Raw genomic sequence first — 24,607 nt, 5'->3', positions numbered from 1 at the left:
AGGACGAGGCCAGGCCATGGAAATTGCGAACAGTGGGGGATTCTGGGAAAACTCCATGCAGAAGATGCTGGGTGAGGAGGACACCCTCCATTTAGAGGTGCAGAGCCAGCAGTTGAGGCAGTTCTGCTCCCAGGAGGCCAAAGGACCCCGAGAGATTTGCAGCCGACTCTACCAGCTTTGCCACCAGTGGCTGAAGCCAGAAAGGCACACGAAAGCTGAGATGCTGGACCTGGTGCTCTTGGAGCAGTTCCTGGCTGTCCTTCCCCGGGAGATGGAGAGCTGGGTGAGGGAATGTGGAGTGGAGACCAGTTCCCAGGCGGTGGCCCTGGCTGAAGGTTTCCTCTTGAGTCAGGCAGAGGAGAGGAAGCAGGTGAGAGAGACTTTCCCCTGGATACTCCCAAGGGGCTGCAAATGGGAGGGAGAAGATCCCTAAATCCCACCCTTTTTTTGGAATGACATTGGATACCCCTCAGGTTTTTGTCCCAGCCATTCCTTTTCAAACGGTTCTCCACATTTGCTATTACAAATTCTTGTTGCTCTTTAAGGGAAAGGATCAGTTGGCAGAAACGGGTCCTGATTCCTCTGAGGCAAAGAGGACTTCGTTGGACACCAGAGAGAGGCCGCTGGGTAAGGAGGAAGGAGCTTATTCTCCGTTGGGTCACATTCTGCAGGTTTTGAAGTGATTCCATGGGTTCTTTTAATTTTTGGGGGGGAAGACAATAGGGTGTCCAGGAGCCCAGAGGAGGGGAGATGTAATTTACATAACTAAAATATGCAATGGGGAAAAACTCCCAAATGCACCTCTGAGAGAAGCACCATGCACTCCTGTCTCCCCACTTCCCTTTGTCTCTCGCAGGTGAAAGAAGGATGCCAGCAAGACCTCCTCATCCACCTCTTCATCCTGAGGAACCAGATCAGGTAGGGGGAAGGAGCCTTGGGGGGAAAGAGGTGGAGGGGTGGGGCAGCCAGGCCATTTCTGAGCCCGAACAAATCTCTTCCTTCCTCATTGCTTCTGTCAAAGCTGCCCTTAACAAAGGCTGAAAATGCCATTAATGAAGGTTTATGCCCTGAGGATAATTTGTTGCCAATTCACCTTAACTCTGAATATGGCTAGTATTATTCGTTATAAATTGTCTTTAGGACATCTGCAGAGTCTTTCCATCCCAGAACAACACACAGGGAGAGGAGAGAGGGATTCTTCCATTTGGGAAACTTGAACGCTTGCACAGAGAGAATGATCTGAAGAAATCAAGGTGGAGTTCCACCCGTTTTCACTAAGATTCATACCCATCATTAAAATGCACTATGAAAGAATTCCATTAAGGCATTAAAATAATCATCAATAATCAAAATGTGCAGCAGATCAATCCGATTAAAACAACCCAGGCAGGAAGGAAAAGAGCAACGTGCAGGAAATAATCTTTATGCTGCCTAAGAGAAGGACCTTCTTTCTTTCAGGCTTCTGTTTCCTTTGAAGATGTCGCTGTCCGTTTCACGGCTGAGGAGTGGGCGTTGCTGGATCCTGCCCAGAGAGCTCTGCATCAGGAAGTCATGGAGGAGACTTGTAGGACCATGATCTCTCTGGGTAAAGTTCCCTGTTGGGTCACCATATCTGTTTTGGAATTCAATAGATATTTCTCTGGGACAAACCTCCCATCTTTTGATGGATCTCAACGTTGCCACCTGGAGCACCTGGGATTCTCCCACGCCCACAGCTCACCTTGCATGGAGGGCTAGGGACTCTTTTGTCATTGAATCTTAGAATCATAGAAACATAGAGTTGGAAGAGACCCCAAGGGCCATCCAGTCCAACCCCCTGCCAAGCAGGAAACACCATCAAAGCATTCCTGACAGATGGCTGTCAAGCCTCTGCTTCAAGACCTCCAAAGAAGGAGACTCCACCACACTCCTTGGCAGCAAATTCCACTGCCGAACAGCTCTCCCTGTCAGGAAGTTCTTCTTAATGTTTAGGTGGAATCTTCTTTCTTGTAGTTTGAATCCATTGCTCCATGTCAGCTTCTCTGGAGCAGCAGAAAACAACCTTTCACCCTCCTCTATATGACATCCTTTTATATATTTGAACATGGCTATCATATCACCCCTTAACCTTCTCTTCTCCAGGCTAAACATACCCAGCTCCCTGAGCCGTTCCCCTTGCTTCTGCCTTTTTGCACAGGGTAGTGGGTGTGGATAGGCTTTCTTAGTATTCAGGGTAGTGGAAGTGGCTTCTGCCAGGTTTTTTTCCCTGTCCATTTTTTTGGCAGAGCGAATGGACTTTTAATTTAAAAAATATTTTTATTGAAAGTTTTCCACTTGAAATACAGTAAAATTCAAACTATTCTGAAAAAGAAAGATAGGAATGTTGCCAAAAAAGAGAAAATAAAGGAAAGGAGGAGAAAAAACATAAATTAGAGTATAATAAGCCCAAGCACTCCTCCTAACTTTCTGCCATCAAAGTTGTGTCATCTGCATATCTGAGGTTGCTGATATTTCTTCCAGCAATCTTACCATTAATTCCGGCTTGGAATTCTTCCAGTCCAGCCTCTCACATGATGAATTGTGCATATAAGTCAAATAAGCAAGGAGACAATATACAGCCTTGTCTTACTTCCTTCCAAATTTTGAACTAATCAGTTGTCCTACATCCAGTTCTAACTGTAGCTTCTGGCTTATGAATAGTTTTCCTTCCTTCCTTCCTTCCTTCCATCCATCCCTTCATACAGCTGTCGAGTTTTCTTCATCTACTGCTGTCTCAGGTCTTTCCCCCCCAACAGATTCTGTCCATTCTCTCACCTGCACTCTTTCTCAAACCTCTCCAGCCATTCTACACATTTCATCTCTTAGCTGCTGGTTATGACATATCAAAAATCAAAAGGCATTCCATGTTATTTTTGCTATGATTTACTATTTATATCTGTTTTTCTCCTCCTTTGATTGTCTCCACTTTTCTGCACTTATAAAAAGTTTTTCAGTCCGTTCCGCATAGGAAAAACAAACAGAGAAAGGAGATTTATGAACAAAGTAGCTTTGAAGTTAAAGGCAAAGTCTCAGAACTATATATTCATTTTAATCTTTTGAAATCACCAGTAGTTAGTTTTGAGCTTTTTGATCTATTTTCCAGACCTATTTAGAATTCTGTCATTACCCAGCAGTTTAATTCTCCCCTGGACTCTAAGTAATTGGTAAACAGAGAATCTAATTCATATTCAAATAGACCTCTGACCTTGCAGATGGAGTTAATTCAATGATTGAGCCAAAGAAATTTCAAACCTGAAAAGAACAGGCTTTTTGAATCTGAATTTCCCATAAATATGTCAGTGAATGTCAGTCAGCAAAGACTTCCCATCAAACTCCCTTCAGATCTTCCTTTATCACAAATGTTCTTGAGCATTATTCAAAAACTAGGAGCTCCATTTCTTTCTTGGGTTCTGATCTGTTCCTCCCTTCATTGCAGATGGTGATGAATTAGAAATTAAGAACGAGGGACAACATGATAAAATCCACACAGTGGAGAAGCCATATCAATATTTGGAGTGTGGAGAGAACTTCAGTCAGAGCTGCCATACCACTTCCCATCAAAGAAATCCTATTGGGAAGAAACCTTATCCATGTTTGGAATGTGGAAAGAGCTTCAGTTGGAAGAATAGCCTTATTTCCCATCTAAATATTCATACAGGGGAGAAACCACATAAGTACTTGGAATGTGGGAAGTGCTTTGCTGCAAGAAAAAAGTTATGGAAACATCAGAGAATTCACACTCGGGAGAAACCATTTCAATGCCAAGAGTGTGGAATGAGATTCCCCTTGAAGGAAACTCTCACTTCTCATGAAAAAATTCATTCTGGGGAGAAACCATATCCGTGCTTGGAATGTGGGAAGACCTTCAGGCAGAGGACCTATCTCATGTCCCATCGAATTGTTCATACGGGGGAGAAACCATTTCAGTGCCTGGAATGTGAGAAGTTCTTTACTACAAGAAGAGACTTGCATAAACATAAGACAATTCACAGTGGGGAGAAACCATATCAGTGCTTGGATTGTGGGAAGAGCTTCAGGCGGAGCTCATGTCTCGCTTCCCATCAGCGAATTCATACAGGGGAGAAACCCTATAAGTGCTTGGAATGTGGGGAGTCTTTTACTACAAGCAAATACTTCCGTCAACATCAGAGTATTCACAGCGGAGAGAAACCATACCAGTGTGTGGAATGTGGAAAGGGCTTCCTCAGGAAGGACAGTCTCACTTCTCACCTCAGAATCCATACAGGGGAGAAACCATATCAGTGCTTGGATTGTGGGAAGAGCTTCAGGCGGAGCTCATGTCTCACTTCCCATCAACGAATTCATACAGGGGAGAAACCCTATAAGTGCTTGGAATGTGGGGAGTCTTTTACTACAAGCAAATACTTCCGTCAACATCAGAGTATTCACAGCGGAGAGAAACCATACCAGTGTGTGGAATGTGGAAAGGGCTTCCTCAGGAAGGACACTCTCACTTCTCACCAAAGAATTCATACAGGGGAGAAACCATATCAGTGCCTGGAATGTGAGAAGTGCTTTGCTATAAGATATACGTTCCATCGACATCAGAGAATTCACAGTGAGGAGAAACTATTTCAATGTCAAGAATGTGCAAAGAGCTTCAGTTGCAAGTCCTATCTCACTTCCCACCAAAGAATTCATACAGGGGAGAAACCATATCAGTGCCAGGAATGTGGGAAGAGCTTCAGTCGGAGCTCAAGTCTCACTTCCCATCAAAGAATTCACAGTGGGGAGAAACCATATCAGTGCCTGGAATGTGAGAAGTGCTTTGCTATAAGATATACGTTCCATCGACATCAGAGAATTCACACTGAGGAGAAACCATTTCAATGTCAAGAGTGTGGAAAGAACTTCAGAGACAGGTCCCATCTCAATTCCCACCAAAGAATTCATACAGGGGAGAAGCCCTACCACTGTGTGGAATGTGGAAAGAGCTTCAGTCAGAGGGCCAATCTCACTTCCCATCAAAGGGTTCATACGGGGGAGAAACCATTTCAATGTCAAGAGTGTGGAAGGAGCTTCAGTTGCAGGTCCTATCTCACTTCCCACCAAAGAATTCATATAATGGAGAAACTCAAATAGTTCTTGGAATGTGGGAAGAGCATGAGTTGGAAGGAAATCTCACTTCCTATGAAAGAACTCACAGCGGGGAAAATCCTGGAATTATAGAATAGTAGCTTTGTGAAGGATCTTTAGGGTCATCTAGTCTAGGCAACTGCAATGCATCTTCTTGATGTTTAGTCAGAATCTTCTTTCTTGTTATGTTCTTGTGGGGCTACATGGTTCTTCACCTCCTTTTCAATTGTGGGAATAACAGTATAAAGAATAAACTGTTTCAGTATATCTGGAGAAGTGTGCATGCACACAAAAGTGTTGGAATTTCTTTCTAACATTGCTTTATTGATTAACAAACTTAACACATAACAAGGGAACATGCATCCAGACACACTCGCAATCACACACACACACACACACACACACACACACACCTTCTCTAGGTTGGCCAGACTTAGAGGGTGGCTGTCAGGCAGCTCAACTGTGCCTGACACACACCTCTGTCCGAAACAGGTATATGCTGTTCTCACTGTGCATCTAAGTCTCATGTTCCTGAGTGGCATGTTCCTGGCAGTTCTTAGCATGTTCTTGGCAGTCCTCCATCTTTAGCATGTTGTGGTCTACCACAAACTTGACATGAGTCAACAGTGTGATGCAGCAGCTAAAAAAGCCAATGCAATTCTGGGCTACATCAATAGGAGTATAGCATCTAGATCAAGGGAGGTAATAGTACCACTGTATTCCGCTCTGGTCAGACCTCACCTGGAATACTGTGTCCAGTTCTGGGCACCACAGTTCAAGAAGGATACTGACAAGCTGGAACGTGTCCAGAGGAGGGCGACCAAAATGGTCAAAGGCCTGGAAACGATGCCTTATGAGGAATGGCTTAGGGAGCTGGGTATGTTTAGCCTGCAGAAGAGAAGGTTAAGGGGTGATATGATAGCCATGTTCAAATATATCAAAGGATGTCATATAGAGGAGGGTGAAAGGTTGTTTTCTGCTGCTCCAGAGAAGCGGACACAGAGCAATGAGAGCTGTTCGGCAGTGGAATTTGCTACCAAGGAGTGTGGTAGAGTCTCCTTCTTTGGAGGTCTTTAAGCAGAGGCTTGACAGCCACCTGTCAGGAATGCTTTGATGGTGTTTCCTGCTTGGCAGGGGGTTGGACTGGATGGCCCTTGTGGTCTCTTCCAACTCTATGATTCTATGATTCTAGGCATATCACAACTCTGATTGTTTGTACCCGGTGTTCTGGCCTGGTAATCCACTCATTGTTTGGGACTAGCATTGCATGGCTTAGACTTTACGCTTCATTGTAGGTACAGGACTTTTTGCCAGAACATGAACATTCCATTCGCTTCTTTTGATCAGCACAGTTCATCAATAACACAGTTCATTCATAATAGCAACCATTATGTGTGGTGTTCTTCAGCCTAATATGTGTGGTGGTCTTCAGCCATCTTGTGGCTCATTCAAAACATGCCATTCATAACAACTGTGAGGTAGGTTAGGCTCCCCAAGGCCACCCCGTGTGCTTCATAATAATAATAATTTATTATTTATACCCGCCCATCTGGCTGGGTTTCATGGCCATGTAGGGTTTTGAGCCCAGGTCTCCCGGGGTGTAGTCAAATACTCGAGGAAATATACTACACTGACTCTCCCATGGGACTCTTAGAAATTGTTTGTGCGTGTTTGTCTGCTTAAGATTTGGGTGCCATATTCTGGTGTTGTATTTAAAGCTGTATACTCCTCTAGCAAAGTAATTAATGTAATAATAGGAAGCCTAGCTCAATATTATAATAGATTAATGGCAATGTTAGCTGGGGGGAGGGGGGAGTTTCAAATTCTGGGACGAGTGGTGATTGGCTGTGAATTTGGAAGGGTGTTTGAGTAAGTACAACATAACAATCAGGCCTTTGGCTTGCTAAACTTTCTCTAACCCATGGGTGTCAAACACAAGGTCCGCGGGCCTAATCCGGCCCGCCAGACCTCGTCATGTGGCCCGTGTAGCCGCCGCCGGCTGCCAGCCTTCACCTTTTATTCTCGTTTTTTTTTTTAAACAGCTTCAGCCGGTAGCGATTTTTAGGCCGTTCTAGGACTCCCCTTCTCTATAGACCGTCCCTTCCTCTTTCCCCCGAGTGCCGACCCCCTTTCTTCCTTGTCTCTATGATCCGCGCAACCTTTCTGAGGCGATTGGCTGAGGGCGGCTTGGCGGAGCTCTCGCGAGAGGCGCGGACTTCGAGAGGCCGGCGGCGGGTGTGTGTGTGGGGGAGCGAGAGCGGCACTGGGAGGAGGGGGGCAGAGCAGGTGACAGGGCCTGGCGTTGAAGGCCTGGCGGAGGAGGAGGCGGCAAGCTCGGTCAGTGAGTAAAATGGTGGCGCCGGTGGGGGAGAGAGGGTCACCTGTGGGTGGGGAGAAAGGCGGCGGCAACCCGTGAGGGGCATGGGGGCCTTCTCCGTGGCTGGATGCGGCAGCGGCTGAGGGGGAAGCAGCCATTTTGGGGCGGCGTGAGGTCTGCCTGGTGGCGCCGAGGGGTCCGCCCCAGCCTGGGCCTGCTCTCGGCGGGCGAAAGGAAGGAAGCCCCGAGACACGGCCGGGAGGAGCGGTGGGCGGGCAGCTCATGTCGCGGGAGACTCTGCCGACGCGGCCGCTTCTTCCTCTTCTTCCTGGGTTTTTTTTCCTTTCTTCGCTCCCCCTCCCCCCCCAATTGACACGACGCGGCCTCATCTTCGCGCCTGTTTTGGAGGCCAAGCTTTCGGGGTTTCGTTTCTTTTATTGTTGTTATTTATACACTGCTCTCCCAACATGCTCGTTTTTATTTCAAAGAAATGCAAGCTTTCGTGGAGCACTTCTTTTTTAAAAAAAAAAAAGGGGGGGGAGGAAAGGGAGAAACTGGATCCGATTCCTGCCTTGTGCGAAACGGATTGTGGCGCCTCTTCTTCGCAAGCTTTTTTTCAATAAAATCATTTTTCAATAAATTGTACAATAATTGTACATTTGAATATCTACTTGCCATTATTCTGACTATGTTTCTGCTTTCAGTGCTAGTTATTACTTACATTATTACAAAAAACAGTAATAATTGAATGCAGTGACAATAATTTATGATAATAAAGAGTGGACACATAGTCCTACAGATACAACCGGCCCTTTGAGGGTGACCAAACTGCTGATGCGGCCCCCGATGAATTTGAGTTTGACACCCCTGATCTAATGTAATTGCGTATCCGAAATCTTGTACCCATTTGATCATTACCTCTTTAACCTGTTTGTCCTTGAGTTCCCATTCGAGTAAAAAATTATACATTGTTGATATATTTTTAATTGAATTATTCAGAAATTCTGACTGGAATTTAGATTCTTCTTTTTGGAAACCTATTTTATTATCCTGGTTAAATTTGTTATTTAATTGATGGTACTATAGCCAGGTCATGCAAAACTGTGCCAATTCATTATACGGTTTCAGCTGTAATTTACTGGTACCTTGTTCTTCCCTTAAAAGTTGTTTATATGTTAATCCAGTTTTTCTGGACTTTTCCTTTATAACCGAGATCATTTCTAATGGTACTGCCCACCAGGGTATTTTTGGTTCTAGTAACCTATGATATTTTCTCCATATTTTAATTAAGGATTTTCTTATTGCCAGTGTATGGTTTGTAAATCCTTGGTGGACGCTGGTCTTATTCTCTAAGAGGTATGCATGCCAACTATACCTGTTGTCGTATCCCTCCAGATCCAGCACATCTGTGTTTTGTAATAATATCCATTCTTTGATCCAGCAAAAACAACAGGCCTCATAATATGTTTTAAAATCTGGAAGGCCAAATCCTCCTCTTTCTTTTTTATTAGTTAATAATTTGTATCTAATATGCGGTTTCTTTCCTTGCCATATGGATTTCAATAAATCACTTCTCCATTTGTCAAACCATTCCATCTTTCCAATTATAGGAATCATTTGAAATAAAAATAACATTTTTGGTAGAAACATCATTTTTATTACTTCCATTTTCTCCCAAAATAAAATTGGGGGGAAATTGGGGGTGGCAGAGTTTCCAATGAGAAAAGATTGCAGCTTGGGGCTCTTTAGTTTAGAGCAGTGGTTCCCAATTAGCTAATGATTGAGCCCCCACTAATTTTCAAAAGCCAAGCCTGGCTAGAGAAAGTGGATGGAGAGTTCCATCTCCTGACAATGCAATTCAAGGACATCCGAGGAATCGGAATGTTGGAAGATTCAGGACAGATAAAATTAAGCTCTTCTTCACGCAAGGGAGAGTTAAACTGTGGAACTCCCCAGCGCAGGACCCAGAGATGGACACCAGAGGGAGAGGGAGAGAGGGGGGAGCTGGCATGCCAAGGGTTAAAAGAGATTGAGTGGGATTCCTGGAGAGGAGAGGAAATAAAGGTGGGGGGGCGGGGGGGGGAAACTCTCAAGCAAAAGCCCCTCCCTCTCCGCCCCTGCCTACAAAAGGAGGAGGGGGCCTTTGTCTCTCTCTTCTGCACGTGCTGCATCCCTGGCGCCTCCGGGAATCTGGTGAGTCTTTGCTCCTCTTGCAAAGGGGGCATTGGGGAGAAGAGGGGGGGGGGTCCTGGGATGCAGGGGAGGGAGCAGGGGGACCCCCAAGTCAAGGAGCAGAGGCTCCTGCCGCTCTCCTCTATGCATAGCCCGGGAGGGGGGCGAGGTAACAGGAGCCCTGCAACTCTGGTCTTCCTTTGGGTCCATGCGCTGTTCGCCCCTTTGGGGAGGGAAGAAAAGGGACTGAAAATAAAAACCCCCTTCAGATTGAGGAATGAGTCCCATTTACTAGCAGAGGTTGTAGGGGGATGGAAATACTGGACATAAAGCATACCGAAGAATTAAAAAGGAAAGCCAGGCCTATACAATAAGTGAATAAAGTCTGGAAAGATGGAGGGCAGAGGAAAGAAAGTGCTTCTTCCTACGGTGCAGAGTCAAGCCTATGGAACTCCCTGCCCCAGGAGGCAAGGCATGGACCAGTGCAGGGAGGGGGAGAGGCTCCTGGTGGCTTCATCCTCGAGGGCTGAGCTCTTGTCTCCCCAGAGATGCTTCTGAATCCCAGTTGCTGGGAAGGAAGTGCAGGGGGAGAGAGGGGCTCTTGCGCCCCAGTCCTGCCGGTGTTCCTATATTTGGGGTGCCAAGTGTGAGCCCCTTGAACTGGGCCTGGAAAACTGGCCAAACAATCAGCTGTTTTGAGAGGGGAATGAGATGGGTTCTCCAGGTTGTGGGGCTTCAGTGAGAAGGGGGGGGCATGGATGCCACCTGGCGCTCTTTGGAGAAAAGGAGGGGAGAGAGATGCCAGCTCTGCCTAGAGGGCACAGCCATAGCCTCATGGGGTCCAGAGCGTGGAGGACCAACTTGAACTTTGGCCACACCCACTTGGCCCTCTGAGACTTGGCCAGATCAGGATTTGGCCCTCACAACAGAGGAAAAAGAATCCCACCCCAGGAATCTGGAGGACGTTTATGATGCACAGTGCTAGAAAATGAGAGAATCAGAAAAGGAAAGTGCCCTGAAGTGGGGGTGGGAGGGAGAGCAACTCTAGCTTAGTGTCCACATTACACTCGGAACAAATGAATCATTGTTCCGACTTCATTCCTGGACTGAAAACACTGAGAGGCAGGAGCCACCAGGCTGATTCATCTGACAAAAACCCCTCAGTTGCCTCCACTTTTGGCCTGGTCACTTTCCCCCTAGGAGGGCAAGAGGATTTCTTTTTCTCCTTCCTTCCTTCTTCCTTTCATTCTTCAAGAGAGACCAGAGACTGGCCTGTGGTGCAGTCCAGCCCTGGTTCCTAGCAAGACTCATCCACACTTGCTCAGGGGAGCTTCTTCTTCTGCAGACCTTGTGCCAATTTCATAACACAACAATATATTTCCTTTTCAGTATTTGCCTGCACTACTAAATCAGACAGACAGAACTTGGTCAAAGAAAAACCTTTGGGATTCCTTCCTAAAGATGGATGAGCAAGACTCAGCTGGCCCTGGAGAAGGAAGAGGCCATGCTATGGAAACAGTGGGGAGCAGTGGGGGATTCTGGGAAAACTCTGGGCAGAAGATCCTGGGTGAGGAGGACACCCTTCGCTCAGAGGCCAAAGGACCCCAGGAGGTTTGCAGACGGTTCTACTGCCTTGACCACCAGTGGCTGAAGCCAGAAAGGCACACGAAAGCTGAGATGCTGGACCTGGTGATCTTGGAGCAGTTCCTGGCTGTCCTTCCCCTGGAGATGGAGAGCTGGGTGAGGGAATGTGGAGCAGAGACCAGTTCCCAGGCAGTGGCCCTGGCCGAAGGATTCCTCCTGAGTAAGGCAGAGGAGAGGAAGCAGGTGGAGAAGCAGGTGAGAGGGACTTTCCTCTGGATCCTCCCAAAGGGCTCCAAACAGGAGGGAGAACATCTCTAAATCCCACCCTTTTTTTGGAATGGCATTGGATACCCCTCAAGTTTTTGTCCCAGCCATTCCTTTTCTAACCTTTCTTCATATTCTCTTGTTCTTCTTTCAGGGAAAGGATCAGTTGGCAGAAATGGGTCCTGATTCCTCTGAGGCAGAGAAGATTTTGCTGGACACCAGAGAGAGGCCGCTGGGTAAGGAGGAAGGAGCTTTTTTCTCAGTTCTGGCCATTCTCAAAATAATCTGTGGGTGCTTTCAGTGTTTTGGCGAAGACACTAGCGGCCAAAAGCCCAAAGGAGATCAGATATATTTTAACATACCGGTAACTTAAATGTGAAATGGGGACAAACTCCCAAATGCCCCTCTGAGAGAAGCACCATGCACTCCTGTCTCCCCACTTCCCTTTGTCTCTCGCAGGTGAAAGAAGGATGCCGACAAGACCTCCTCATCCACCTCTTCATCCTGAGGAACCAGATCAGGTAGGGGGAAGGAGCCTTGGGGGGAAAGAGGTGGAGGGGTGGGGCAGCCAGGCCATTTCTGAGCCCGAACAAATCTCTTCCTTCCTCATTGCTTCTGTCAAAGCTGCCCCTAACCGGCTGAAAATGCCATTAATGAAGGTGTATACGCTGAGGATAATGAGTAGTCCCTTCACCTTAACTCTGAATGTCACTAGTATTATTCATTATAAATTGTCTTTAGGACATCTGCAGAGTCTTTCCATCCCAGAACAACACACAGGGAGGGGAGAGAGGGAAATCTTCCATTTGCGAAACTGGCATGCATGCACAGACAAATTGATTTGAATAAAACAACGTGGAGTTCATTAAAATAAGCATCAATAATCAAAATGTGCACCAGACCAATCCGCTTAAAACAACCCAGGCAGGATGCAAAAGAGCAACGTGCAAGAAATAATCTTTATGCTGCCTAAGAGAAGGATGTTTTTCTTTCAGGCTTCAGTTTCTTTTCAAGGTGTCACTGTCCGTTTCACGGCTGAGGAGTGGGCGTTGCTGGATCCTGCCCAGAGAGCTCTGCATCAGGAAGTCATGGAGGAGACTTGTAGGACCATGATCTCTCTGGGTAAAGTTCCCTGTTGGGTCACCATATCTGTTTTGGAATTCAATAGATATTTCTCTGGGACAAACCTCCCATATTTTGATGGATCCCAACGTTGCCACCTGGAGCACCTGGGATTCTCACATGCCCACAGCTCACCTTGCATGGAGGGCTAGGGACTCTTTTGTCTGTGAATATTGTTCCTCCGCTTCTGCCTTTTTGCACAGGGATCAGGGTGTGGATGGGTTTTCTGAGTGTTCAGGGAAGTGGAAGTGGCTTCTGTCAGGTTTTTGTTTTTATCCATTTTTTGGTGGAGCAAAGGGACTTTTTATTTTTTAAAAAAGATTTTTCTTGAAAGTTTTCTACTTGAAATACGATAAAAGCCAATCTGCATATCTGAGGTTGTTGATATTTCTTCTGGCAATCTTATCAGTAATTCCGGTTTGGGATTCATCCAGTCCAGCCTTAGACATGATGAATTGTGCATATAAGTTAAATAAGCAGGGAGACACTATACAGCCTTGTCTTACTCCTTTCCCAATTTTGAACTTTTCAGTTGTCCTATATCCACTTCTAACTGTAGCTTCTGATTTAGGAAGTTTTCCTTCCTTCCTTCCTTCCTTCCTTCCTTCCTTCCTTCCTTCCTTCCCTTCATACAGCTGTGGACTTTTCTTCATCTACTGCTGTCTCAGGTTTCCCCCCAACAGATTCTGTCCATTCTCTCACCTGCACTCTCTCTCAAACCTCTCCAGCCATTCTGCACATTTCATCCCTCAGCTGCTGGTTATGTCATATCAAAAATCAAAAGGCATTCTGTATTATTTTTGCTACAATACAATCACCAGTACAGTGGTACCTCGGTTTACATACGCTTCAGGTTAAGAACTCCGCTAACCCAGAAATAATGCTTCAGGTTAGGAACTTTGTGTCAGGATAAGAATAGAAATCGTGTTCTGGCTGCACAGCAGCAGTGGGAGGGCCCATTAGCTAAAGTGGTGCTTCAGGTTAAGAACTTTTTCAAGTTAAGAACCGACCTCCAGAACAAATTAAGTACTTAACCAGAGGTACCACTGTAGTTAGTTTTGAGTTTTTTAAAATATATTTTCCAGACCTAGGGTATTTAGAATTCTGTCATTACCCAGCAGTTTAATTCTCCCCTGGACTCTAAGTAATTGGTAAACAGAGAAGCCAATTCATATTCAAATAGCCCTCTGACCTTGTTGATGGAGTTGGTTTGATCATTGAGCCAAAGAAATTTCATCCCAGAAAACAACAGGTTTTTTGAACCCAGGTTTCCCATAAATATGTCAGTGAATGTCAGTCAGCAAAAGGCAGTGAACTCTGCAGTGAGACTTCCCATCTAACTCCCTTCAGATCTTCCTTTATCATAAATCTTCATTTGTTTTTGTTCAATCGTTCAGTCGTGTCCGACTCTTCGTGACCCCATGGACCAGAGCACGCCAGGCACTCCTGTCTTCCACTGCTTCCTGCAGTTTGGCCAAACTCATGTTAGTAGCTTCGAGAACACTGTCCAACCATCTCATCCTCTGTCGTCCCCTTCTCCTTGTGCCCTCCATCTTTCCCAACATCAGGGTCTTTTCCAGGGAGTCTTCTCTTCTCATGAGGTGGCCAAAGTACTAGAGCCTCAACTTCAGGATCTGTCCTTCTAGTGAGCACTCAGGGCTGATTTCTTTGAGAATGGATAGGTTTGATCTTCTTGCAGTCCATGGGACTCTCAAGAGTCTCCTCCAGCACCATAATTCAAAAGCATCAATTCTTCATTAGCATTATTAGCAATCTTCATTAGCATTATTCAAAAACTGGGAACTTTATTTCTTTCTTAGGCTCTGATCTGTTCCTCTCTTCATTGCAGGTGGTGATGAATTAGAAATTAAGAATAAGGGACAACACGATAAAATCCACACAGTGGAGAAGCCATATCAAGATTTGGAATGTGGAGAGAACTTCAGTCACAGCTCCCATGCCACTTCCCATCAAAGAAATCCTATTGGGGAAAAACCCTTTCAGTGTTTGGAATGCAGAAAGACCTTCAATCACAGCTCACAGCTGAAAGCCCATCAAAGAATTCATACAGGGGAGAAACCATTTCAGTGTCAGGAATGTGGGAAGAACTTGTCCAGGAAGGATAGTCTCACTTCTCACCTCAGAATTCATACGGGGGAGAAACCATATCAGTGTCTGGAATGTGAGAAGTTCTTTACTACAAGAGGAAACTTACGTAAACACAAGAGAATACACAGTGGGGAGAAACCATATCTGTGCTTGCAATGTGGAAAGAGCTTCAGTCAGACGGCACGTCTCACTTCCCATCAAACAACTCATGCAGAGGAGAAATCATATCAGTGCTTGGAGTGTGGGAAGATCTTCAGTCAGAGCTCCTATCTCACTTCCCATGAAAAAATTCATACAGGGGAGAAACGATATAAGTGCTTGGAATGTGGGGAGTCTTTTCCTACAAACAAATACTTCCGTCGACATCAGAGTATTCACAGCGGAGAGAAACTATACCAGTGTGTGGAATGTGGAAAGAGCTTCTCCAGGAAGGACAATCTCACTTCTCACTTCAGAATGCATACAGGGGAGAAATTATTTCAGTGCTTGGATTGCACAAAGTGCTTCACTACACAAAATTTATTGCATCAACATCAGAGAATTCACACTGGGGAGAAACCATTTCAATGCCAAGAGTGTGGAAAGAGGTTCAGATGGAGAGCCCAATGCACTACCCATGAAAGAATTCATACGGGGGAGAAACCATTTCAGTGTTTGGAATGTGAGAAGTTCTTTACTACAAGAAGAGACTTGCAAAAACATAAGAGAATTCACACTGGGGAGAAACCATATCACTGCTTGGAGTGTGGGAAGAGATTCAGTCGGAACGACCATCTAACTTCCCATCAAATAATTCATACAGGGGAGAAACCATTTCAGTGTCTGGAATGTGGGAAGAATTTCATTCGGAGGTCATGTCTCACTTCCCATGAAAGAATTCATACAGGGGAGAAACCATATAAGTGCTTGGAATGTGGGGAGACTTTTGCTACAAGTAAATACTTCCGTCGACATCAGAGTATTCACAGTGGAGAGAAACCATACCAGTGCGTGGAATGTGGAAAGAGCTTCTCCAGGAAGGACAATCTCACTTCTCACCTCAGAATTCATACAGGGGAGAAACCATTTCAGTGCCTGGAATGTGAGAAGTGCTTTACTACAAGAAGTATCTTCCATCAACACAAGAGAATTCACACTGGTGAGAAACCATATCAGTGCTTGGAATGTGGAAAGAGCTTCAGTCAGAGGGCCAATCTCAATTCCCACAAAAGGATTCATACAGGGGAGAAACCATTTCAGTGCTTAGAATGCAAGAAGAGGTTTACTACAAACAGGCAATTACATAGACACCAAAGAATTCACACTGAGGAGCAACCATTTCAGTGCCAAGAGTGTGGAAAGAGCTTCAGTTGCAGGTCTCATCTTACTTCCCACCAAAGAATTCATACGACGAAGAAACTCGAATAGTGCTTGGAATGTGAAAAGAGCTTCACCTGGAATAAATGTCCCATGTCCCATGAAAGAACCCACAGTGGGGGAGATCCTGGAGTTATAGAATAGTAGCTTTGGGAAGGATCTTTAGTGTCATCTAGCCTAACCAACTGCAATGCATCTTCTTGAGGTTTAGTCAGAATCGCCTTTCTTGTTATGATCTTGTGGGGTTACATGGTTCTTCAAGGCCTTTTCAATCATGAGAATAACTGTGAGGTTTCAAATTCAAAATTTATTGCAGCTCTAAGCCCATAAAATCATGAAATATGCAATATAAAACATGAAGTTACAACAATCAAAATACACTTCAACCACCGAGTCCACTGTGAGGTAGGTTAGGCTATGAAGCAGTGTCTGGTCCCCAAGGCCGCCCAGTGAGCTTCATGGCCAAGTAGGGGTTTGAACCCAGGTCTCCCAGGGTGTATTCAAATACTCTAGGGAATATACTACACTGGCTCTCCCATGAGACTCTTAGAAGTTCTTTGTGCATGTTTAGGTGCTTTTTTCTGGTGTTTGTGTTTAAAGTTGTATACTCCTCTAGCAAAGCATTTAATGTAATAATAGTAAGTGCAGTATTATAATAGATTTAAGGCAATGTTACCTGGGGGAGAGGGGGAGTTTCAAATTCTGGGGTGAGTGGTGATTGGCTGTGATTTTGGAAGGGTGTTTGAGTAAGTACAACATAACAATCAGGCCTTTGGCTTATTAAACGTTCTCTATCCTTTTAAATGTTTTTGTGGGTGGCAGATGATTGCTTTGTTTCATTTTATCTTGTTTTTATTATGTATTTTGTGTTTTTATTTTGCATTTTAATGGTGGGAACAGTCTTGAGGTTTTCTGATGAAAGCAGTACTGTATTTTTCGCTCCATAAGACACACTTTTTTCCTCCTAAAAAGTAAGGGGAAATATCTGCGTCTTATGGGGCGAATGGCGGTCCCTGGAGCTGAATTGCCCAGGGGCCAAAAGAGGATCATGCTTTTTATTTTACAAAGAGAAAAGGGGGTGTTGAAAGGACCCCGCTCAGCAGCTGATCAGCAAGAGATTGGGAGAGAGATAAGAGTCCCTGGCTCCCTTTCAGCCTCACCCTCCTTTGTTGAATGTGCTGCAGAGGGAGGTTGCTTGTTTCCCCAGCAACATGTGACTGGCTGATTAGATTATCTGTCTGGAAACTGTAGAAAAGGCTCCCTTTCCTTTAGAAGCTGCAGAAATGTGAGTTAAACCCCATAAAAACAGAGCTTTTCCTCTTTGCTTTTCCCCCTTTGCAAAAGGAGCTTTGCTTTTCTCCCTTTGCAAAAAAAGCTGCAAAACCTTTAGCTGATCCTCAAAAAAACAGGGCTTTTAGAGGAGGAAAACCAGAAAAATATTTTTTTTCTTGTTTCCTCCTCTAAAAATGAGGTGCGCCCTCTGGAGCGAAAAATACGGTATACAGATTTCACAAACTAAATCTCGCAAGGTAGTCATAACCAATAAATGAAACATTTAAAAATACTCAAGCAAACGAAAAAATGTCCACATAAATTGCAACAACATCTAAAAAAAAGATACAAAACAACAGCACTAGCAGCTACAACCTCCCCAGGGGTCCACCTGGGCCCTGCCCTCCCTGACCTGGCAGGAAAAGGCCTGCAAGGCAGGGAGCAGGTCTTCCAGGTCTCATGGTCCAGATGGTTTTCTAGTTTCTTCAGTAGAGACAGTTGTGGACAGGGGTGGGTTAGATCCCTAGTGGAGAAACAACCTTGCCATGTCTATTGTTACCGTTGCAGTAAGGTTAAAGCAAAGAAAAGCAAAGAAAAGAAAAGGGAACATTTGAAACATTTGTATCTTCTATGTTCACAAAGTTGCATTGAACTTCTTTATTTTCTAATAAATCTGTTGTGTTGCACCACACACTCCATTCCTCAGTATGTCAGGGGTGAAGTGTCCAGGGAAGGGTTCTCTGGGGTGGCAGCGGGAGGGAAGGGGGTGAAGTTTGGTGAAAGACCCTGTCCAGACCCATCTCACAGCTGTTCCTGTTGAACCCAGAGCTGGGCAGTGCCAGAACCACTCAGAGCGAAGGAGAGAGAAACTAGCTGGGAGGTGGGGGGTGTGTGTGTCTCGCCCCTCATAGTCATCAACCAGCCCCCCCCTTCAGCACCACAGTCTCCTCAGTCTCCCTGTTCTTGTCCTTGAACCCTGTCCTCTGGGTGCTGTTTGCGGAGGCGCCATGACCACAACCAGGGTGGATTAGATTGAAATCAAATGGATTTAAATCATGTTTCTACACAAAGACTCGTTCTTGCCGGTACAATCATCCTGAAGCAAAGTTCTTAACCCAAGGAACTATTTCTGGGTTAGTGGAGTCTGTAACCTGAAGTGTCTGTAAGCCGAGGTACCACTGTATAGCATATGTATCCATTTTTATTAACTCATGTGGTTAAACATATTTTTTATAAAAAAAATTAGACTGAGTTTTAGCACACATGAAAAACTTAAAACAAACGAATGAATGCATAGCCTTTGGACTATAATGTAACTTACATAGAAAACTATATTTAGAAAGATTTTTCATCCAAAACCATTGATTTTTATCCACCCTGACCACAACCCAGCTGTTGCTCTCCCCCCCCCATCCTTCCTGCCCAGCCTTTCCCAGCCAGGCCTAGCGTTTCCCTGGTGGGGGGCTGGGAGCATTTCATCCATCTCACGGCCCCCACCTGCACTGTCCATGCATCCTCACTCACCCAGTCTGGCACCCGCAGCCCAAAACAAAGATGGCAGCCAATGGGGGTGTTTGTGGAAGAAGCAGCTCCCCACCCACAAACCCCCTTGTCTCCTGCTTCCTTTCTGGGTGCCCCCTGCCCCAGCATCAGCGTCTTTCTGAATGTGGCATGCCCCCTCCTGCTTGCATGCCCCCCTATGCAAATATCCAATCAGTGTGAAAGATTCCTGCATCGCCGGGGGTTGGGCTAGATGACTCTGTGGGTCCCTTCCCTCTCTCTCGTTCTATGACAAGCTTGTTTGGTCCTGCTCTGGAGGGAAGGACTTGAAATGAAAGTCTTCAAGTTACAGGAAAGGCCCTTCCGACTGTTATGAGGATTATAAGATCTAAGATATAAAATAAATGTTCATAACTGCAGCAGGCAAACACATACATAAATATTAATACCACATGTCTGAAACAGTACAGGAAAACACTCCTAAAGCCATTGTGACTCTTTCAGTGACCTCAAATATTCCTCTGCAGTTTGGATGGAAATGGGAAAAGCCTCCCTTTGTCTCTGTGCTCACAAATCTTGCCTTAAGGGCACATTTGGGTAAGAATAGGATGAGCCTGGACTCAGGAATTAAGTCTTTATCATCTGAAAAGACTGGCCAAGCTGTCCAGGTACACCCATTACTGCCTCCTTCTGTGATGCATGTATGATGTCTTGGGGGGGTGGTGGTGGTGGTGGTGGTCTTGAGCCACAGGGGAGGCAATTCAAATGTCTGTAAGAGCTTGGACACCATTGTTCTGGGTCCTCCTCCCTCCCAGGTGTGCTGAGTGAGCAGCCTGTTGCAACAGCTTTAATAAAGACCAGGCTTACTAGCTGCTTTGCTTCTCAATATTCTCTGGTTGGCCTCTGTTATTCTCCTACCCATAGTGAACCTCCATAAGGACTCCATAGGGGCTCTTGGGTACCCCATGAGGGAAAAGGAGCAATATTTCTCTTACAAGACGACTAAACATCAGGAAGGACTTTTTGACAATAGGAGCTGTCAGGACAGTGGAACAAACTCCATTGGGAGATGGTGGACTCTCCTTCCTTGGAGGTTTGCAAGCAGAGGTGGGGGGGCCACCTGTCAGAGGAGCTTTATCTGTGATTCCTGCATTGCAGGATGCCCCTGCCTGTTAGAAGGAGGCAGCGGTAGAACCACTCTGCAATAAAACTTCCCTGGACTTGGAAGACCTGACTACCGGCCAGCCGGTTGCTCATCTCCCTTTCCTGGGCAAGGTTCTGGAGTGGGTGGTCACGGACCAGATCTGGGCGCTTTTGGAGGAAACTGATTTTCTACACCCATTTCAATCGGGGTTTAGTCCCAGTTTTGGCACAGAAACTGCTTTGGTGTCCCTGAATGATGACTTCTCTCTCTCTCTCTCTCTCTTGCTCGCTCGCTCGCTCGAGAGAGACTGGGGAACATGTCCCTGTTAATTCTCAACCTCTCAGCCACTTCTGATACCATCTCCTGGAGCAGCTGTCAGAACTAGGGGTGGGTGGCCCTGCTTTGCAGTGGATCAGGATGGGTGACACCTGGCTTGAGAACAGTACATGTGAAAAGGATCTAGGAGTCTTGGTAGACCAGAAACTTGACATGAGTCAACAGTGTGATGCAGCAGCTAAAAAAAGCCAATGCAATTCTGGGCTGCATGGAGTATAACATCTAGATCAAGGGAAGTAATAGTACCACTGTATTCCGCTCTGGTCAGACCTCACCTGGAATACTGTGTCCAGTTCTGGGCACCACAATTCAAGAAGGATACTGACAAGCTGGAACGTGTCCAGAGGAGGGCAACCAAAATGGTCAAAGGCCTGGAAACGATGCCTTATGAGGAACGGCTTAGGGAGCTGGGTATGTTTAGCTTGGAGAAGAGAAGGTTAAGGGGTGATATGATAGCCATGTTCAAATATATCAAAGGATGTCATATAGAGGAGGGTGAAAGGTTGTTTTCTGCTGCTCCAGAGAAGCGGACACAGAGCAATGGATTCAAACTACAAGAAAGAAGATTCCACCTAAACATTAGGAAGAACTTCCTGACAGTAAGATCTGTTCGACAGTGGAATTTGCTGCCAAGGAGTGTGGTGGAGTCTCCTTCTTTGGAGGTCTTTAAGCAGAGGCTTGACAGCCATCTGTCAGGAATGCTTTGATGGTGTTTCCTGCTTGGAAGGGGGTTGGACTGGATGGCCCTTGTGGTCTCTTCCAACTCTATGATTCTAGGTCCTACTTGGGTGGCCATTCCCAGAGGGGGGGGGTGCTTGGCCAATGCTTTTCAGCCCCATGGAGCCTTCAGAGAGGAATTCCTCAGGGCTCAATCCCCCCACGTTGTTTATCCACTGGGTGGGGATACCTGGAGGTTTGGAGTCCATTGTCAGCTCTCTTTCTCCTTCTCAACTGCAGGTGAGGCGGTGGAAGTGCTGGACCAGCGTCTGGCCTCAGTAACGGACTGGATGAGAGCCAAGAAACTGAAGCTCAATCTAGCCTGGGCCCCTCAAATATATTCTTGGCTGGGCGAAGGGACCGTGGCCCCTAGGAGTTGGCTGCTATGCGTGAGAGCCACCAACTAGGATGGCTTTAAAAGAGGAGGAGAGGCCTTGGGGGGGGGGGTTATGGATGGCCCCTCCTAGCCAGGCTGGCTCTGCTCTGCCTTCCCAGCTGGAGGCAGCCATGCTTCTGGATCTCAGTTGCTGGAAACCCCAGGAGGGGAGAAGAGGGCTCTTGTCCTGAGTCCTTGCTTGTGGGTTTGCCATAATGGGCACCTGGTTGGCCGCTGTGAGGACAGGAGGCGGGGCCTGTGGGGCCCGATCCATCGGATGTCAGCCAGTCGATGGCAGGACTAAAACATCGAGAAGAGGACTTCTCCACATTGGCGTTTAGCGTGGATTTGAAGTTCCTCGTGTCTCGCCTCAAGAGAAAGGTAAAGGAAGGAAGGGTGGTGTGTTTGGATGGAGAGAACCTTTCCCCGCTTCTCTCCTCATCCTACCTAGACGGTGCGGGGAGGGGAGGGGGAGGGCCATAAATCGAAGGGCACTCAAAGGGACCCCAAGATGTGGGAGATGACCCCCAAGAGCTGGCTCCCTCCTCCACCATCCGTCCACTAGGCACACATGCCCGCGCACTCCCCTCCACACACACACACACACATACACGCACGGCAGGGTCGGTGGGCTTCTGCTCGGCCGGAGCCGCTTCTCTCCTGGCGACGCCTCCGTCTCTACACAAACACATTTTGAGGGTGCCCGGGGGGGCGCGCTCTTCCCGCAGCCTCCTCCAGTTCCCTTTCCGTCCAGCCAGTCTCCGAGCGGCTCTATTGCTGCTGCTGCTGCGCCCACCTCGAAGTGGACCAGCTGTCCGGCAATAATCGATACTCTAGTTTATAGATAGATTTATGGATATATTTTTAGCCGGTTTTGCGCCCCCCCCCCCTTGGCAGGGGCCCACCTCGCCCTACGGCCCTGCCTGCTTATCTGGGCGCGCTCGGGCTGCCCTTGCGCAGAGCTGTGTGGGCGCGCGTGTGGCTGCGGCTGAATCCCGCGCAGGGCAGGCGCCTTGCTCGCCAAGTCCGCCTCCCCTGGCTAATCGGCCGGCGCAAGAGGCGAATGCAGGATGGGAGGGGAGATGGGTCTCCGAGCTTCCCTCTCGGGGTCCCGGTCAGTGGGGAAGAAGGGGAAAGGACGGAGGGCGCGAGGGCGAAAGAAAGGCAGGCGGGAGCTCCTGAGGCGACTTCCTCGGAGGAAGCCCCGCGGGAGATTGGCAGCTGAGCCCAAGGGGAACTGGACCCCCCAGAACCGTCGCCTCCCCCCCCAGCTGCATCACACTGTGAACTCCACCGAGACCCCCAGATCCTTTTCTCATACACTGCTAGTGAGCCAGGTGTCCCCCCCTCCCATCCTATATCTGTGCATCTGCTTCTTCCTGCCTAAGTGCAGAACCTGACCTTTGTCCCTATGGAAATTCATTTTGTTAGCTTGCCCCCAGTTTACCTGGGGGAGAGACAAGGGATGGGGCTATGGACCCCCTGGGTGTGTAACCGTGTGTTCCGTGCAACAGGGGTGGCCCGACCCCAAATTGGGAACCACTGGTCGAGAGGAAAGGAAATAGATAGGAGTTTGTAAAATCCTGTCTGGCCTACAGAATGTGGATGGAGAGTTCCATCTTCCAACAGCGGAATTCAAGGACATCCGAGGAATCAGAATGTTGGAAGATTCAGGACAGATAAAATTAAGCTCTTCTTCATGCAAGGCAGAGTTAAATTGTGGGACTCCCCACCGCAGGACCCAGAGAGGGACACCAGAGGGAGAGGGAGAGAGGGGGGAGCTGGGGGCGCTGGCTTGCCAAGGGTTAAAAGGGATTGAGTGGGATTCCTGGAGAGGAGAGGAAATAACGGCGGTCGGGGTGGGGGCCGGGGGCCGGGGGAGAGAAACTCCCGAGCAAAAGTCCCTCCCTCTTCGCCCCTGCCTACAAAAGGAGGGGGGCCTTTGTCTCCCTCTTCTGCACATGCTGCATCCCTGGCGCCTCCGGGAATCTGGTGAGTCTCTGCTCCTCTTGCAAAGGGTGCATTGGGGAGAAGAGGGGGGGGGGGTCCTGGGATGCAGGGGAGGGAGCAGGGGGGACCCCCAAGTCAAGGAGCAGAGGCTCCTGCCCCTCTCATCTATGCATAGCCCGGGAGGGGGGCGAGGTCACAGGAGCCCTTCAAGTATTATCTTCCTTTGGGTCCATGCGCTGTTCGCCCCTTTGGGGAGGAAAGAAAAGGGACTGAAAATAATCCCCCTTCAGATTGAGGAATCAGTCCCATTTACTAGCAGAGGTTGTAGGGGGGCGGAAATACTGGACATAAAACACACCGAAGAAATAAAAAGGAAAGCCTGACTGTTGGAAAAGGGGAGGGGGCAAATAAAAGAAAGCACCTATTCCTGCGACGCAGAGTCAAGCCTATGGAACTCCCTGCCCCAGGAAACAAGGTTGGGACCAGTGCAGGGAGGGGGAGAGGCTCTGCTCGGCTTCATCCCCAGGGCTGAGCTCTTGTCTCCCCAGCGATGTTTCTGAATCTCAGTTGCTGGAAGGAAGCTCAGGGAGAGGGGGGCTCTTGCGCCCCAGTCCTGGTGATGTTCTCATATTTGGGGTGTCAAGTGTGAGCCCCTTGAATTGGGCCAGGAAATTATCTGGCCATCAAAGAAGCTGCTTTAAGAGGGGAATTAGATGTGCTCTCAAGGTTGTGGGGATTCAGGGAGGAGGGGTGGCCCCATGGATGCCACCTTGAGCTCCTTGGAGAAAAGGCGAAGATAGAAATACAACGGATAAAGAGAGGGAACCTGGCCTGCTGCATTTTGGAGTCGCCTTCTAGGGCAGCTCTGACTAGAGGGCACAGCCATAGCCTCATGGGGTCCAGAGCGTGGAGGACCCTGGCCTTGTCCTCTCTGTCAGAGCTGGAAAGGGATCCTGCTAGTCACTGAGGCCACCTGAGCCCCCAGTGAGGATGGTGGATCCAGGAGAACCCCCAAGCATATCTGGCTGTGTGGAGGTCAAGATACATCACAGTATTTCTATTTTTATGTTTATGCATTACCTGCCCTTCCCCGTAAGGTCCCAGAGCAGCTGCCAACATAAAAACACAAGATTAAAACACAATATTGTTCTTGCTTCTTAGTGCTGTCCTTTGGTCCAGCCCACATGAGCTTTGGCCTCGCCCACTTGGCCCTCAGGGGTTTGGCCAGATCAGGATCTGGCCCTCAGAAAATGAGGACGTTTGAGATGCACAG

At 47.3% G+C, this 24,607-nt stretch overlaps 2 protein-coding genes across 2 annotated transcripts; both read left to right on the top strand.

Moving 5' to 3' along the window:
* Nucleotides 1-3,792: 3,792 nt before the first annotated feature.
* On the top strand, nucleotides 3,793-5,121 carry LOC117058794 (zinc finger protein 665-like). Its single transcript, XM_033170163.1, has one exon. It carries the CDS (start codon nucleotides 3,793-3,795, stop codon nucleotides 5,119-5,121), a length of 1,329 nt encoding a protein of 442 aa, XP_033026054.1.
* Nucleotides 5,122-14,531: 9,410 nt separating this feature from the next.
* On the top strand, nucleotides 14,532-16,090 carry LOC117058793 (zinc finger protein 665-like). The gene is made up of 3 exons (XM_033170162.1): nucleotides 14,532-14,579; nucleotides 14,618-14,963; nucleotides 15,216-16,090. The coding sequence occupies exons 1-3, from the start codon at nucleotides 14,532-14,534 to the stop codon at nucleotides 16,088-16,090; spliced, it is 1,269 nt and encodes a 422-aa protein (XP_033026053.1).
* Nucleotides 16,091-24,607: the final 8,517 nt, after the last annotated feature.

Source organism: Lacerta agilis, chromosome 14 (genome assembly GCF_009819535.1).
Source record: "Lacerta agilis isolate rLacAgi1 chromosome 14, rLacAgi1.pri, whole genome shotgun sequence".
Classification (NCBI taxonomy): domain Eukaryota; kingdom Metazoa; phylum Chordata; class Lepidosauria; order Squamata; family Lacertidae; genus Lacerta; species Lacerta agilis.
Note: the sequence above shows the minus strand (reverse complement) of the source record. Positions and strands in the feature narration are given on the sequence as shown.

What these genes read in the sequence shown, in the direction of transcription:
- LOC117058794 (XM_033170163.1), top strand. Translation starts at nt 3,793, where the DNA reads ATGAGATTCCCCTTGAAGGAAACTCTCACTTCTCATGAAAAAATTCAT.
- LOC117058793 (XM_033170162.1), top strand. Translation starts at nt 14,532, where the DNA reads ATGCCACTTCCCATCAAAGAAATCCTATTGGGGAAAAACCCTTTCAGT. An exon ending in TGGGGAAAAACCCTTTCAGT is followed by an intron (nt 14,580 to 14,617) that starts GTTTGGAATGCA and finishes CACAGCTCACAG; the next exon opens with CTGAAAGCCCATCAAAGAAT. An exon ending in GAGCTCCTATCTCACTTCCC is followed by an intron (nt 14,964 to 15,215) that starts ATGAAAAAATTC and finishes TATTGCATCAAC; the next exon opens with ATCAGAGAATTCACACTGGG.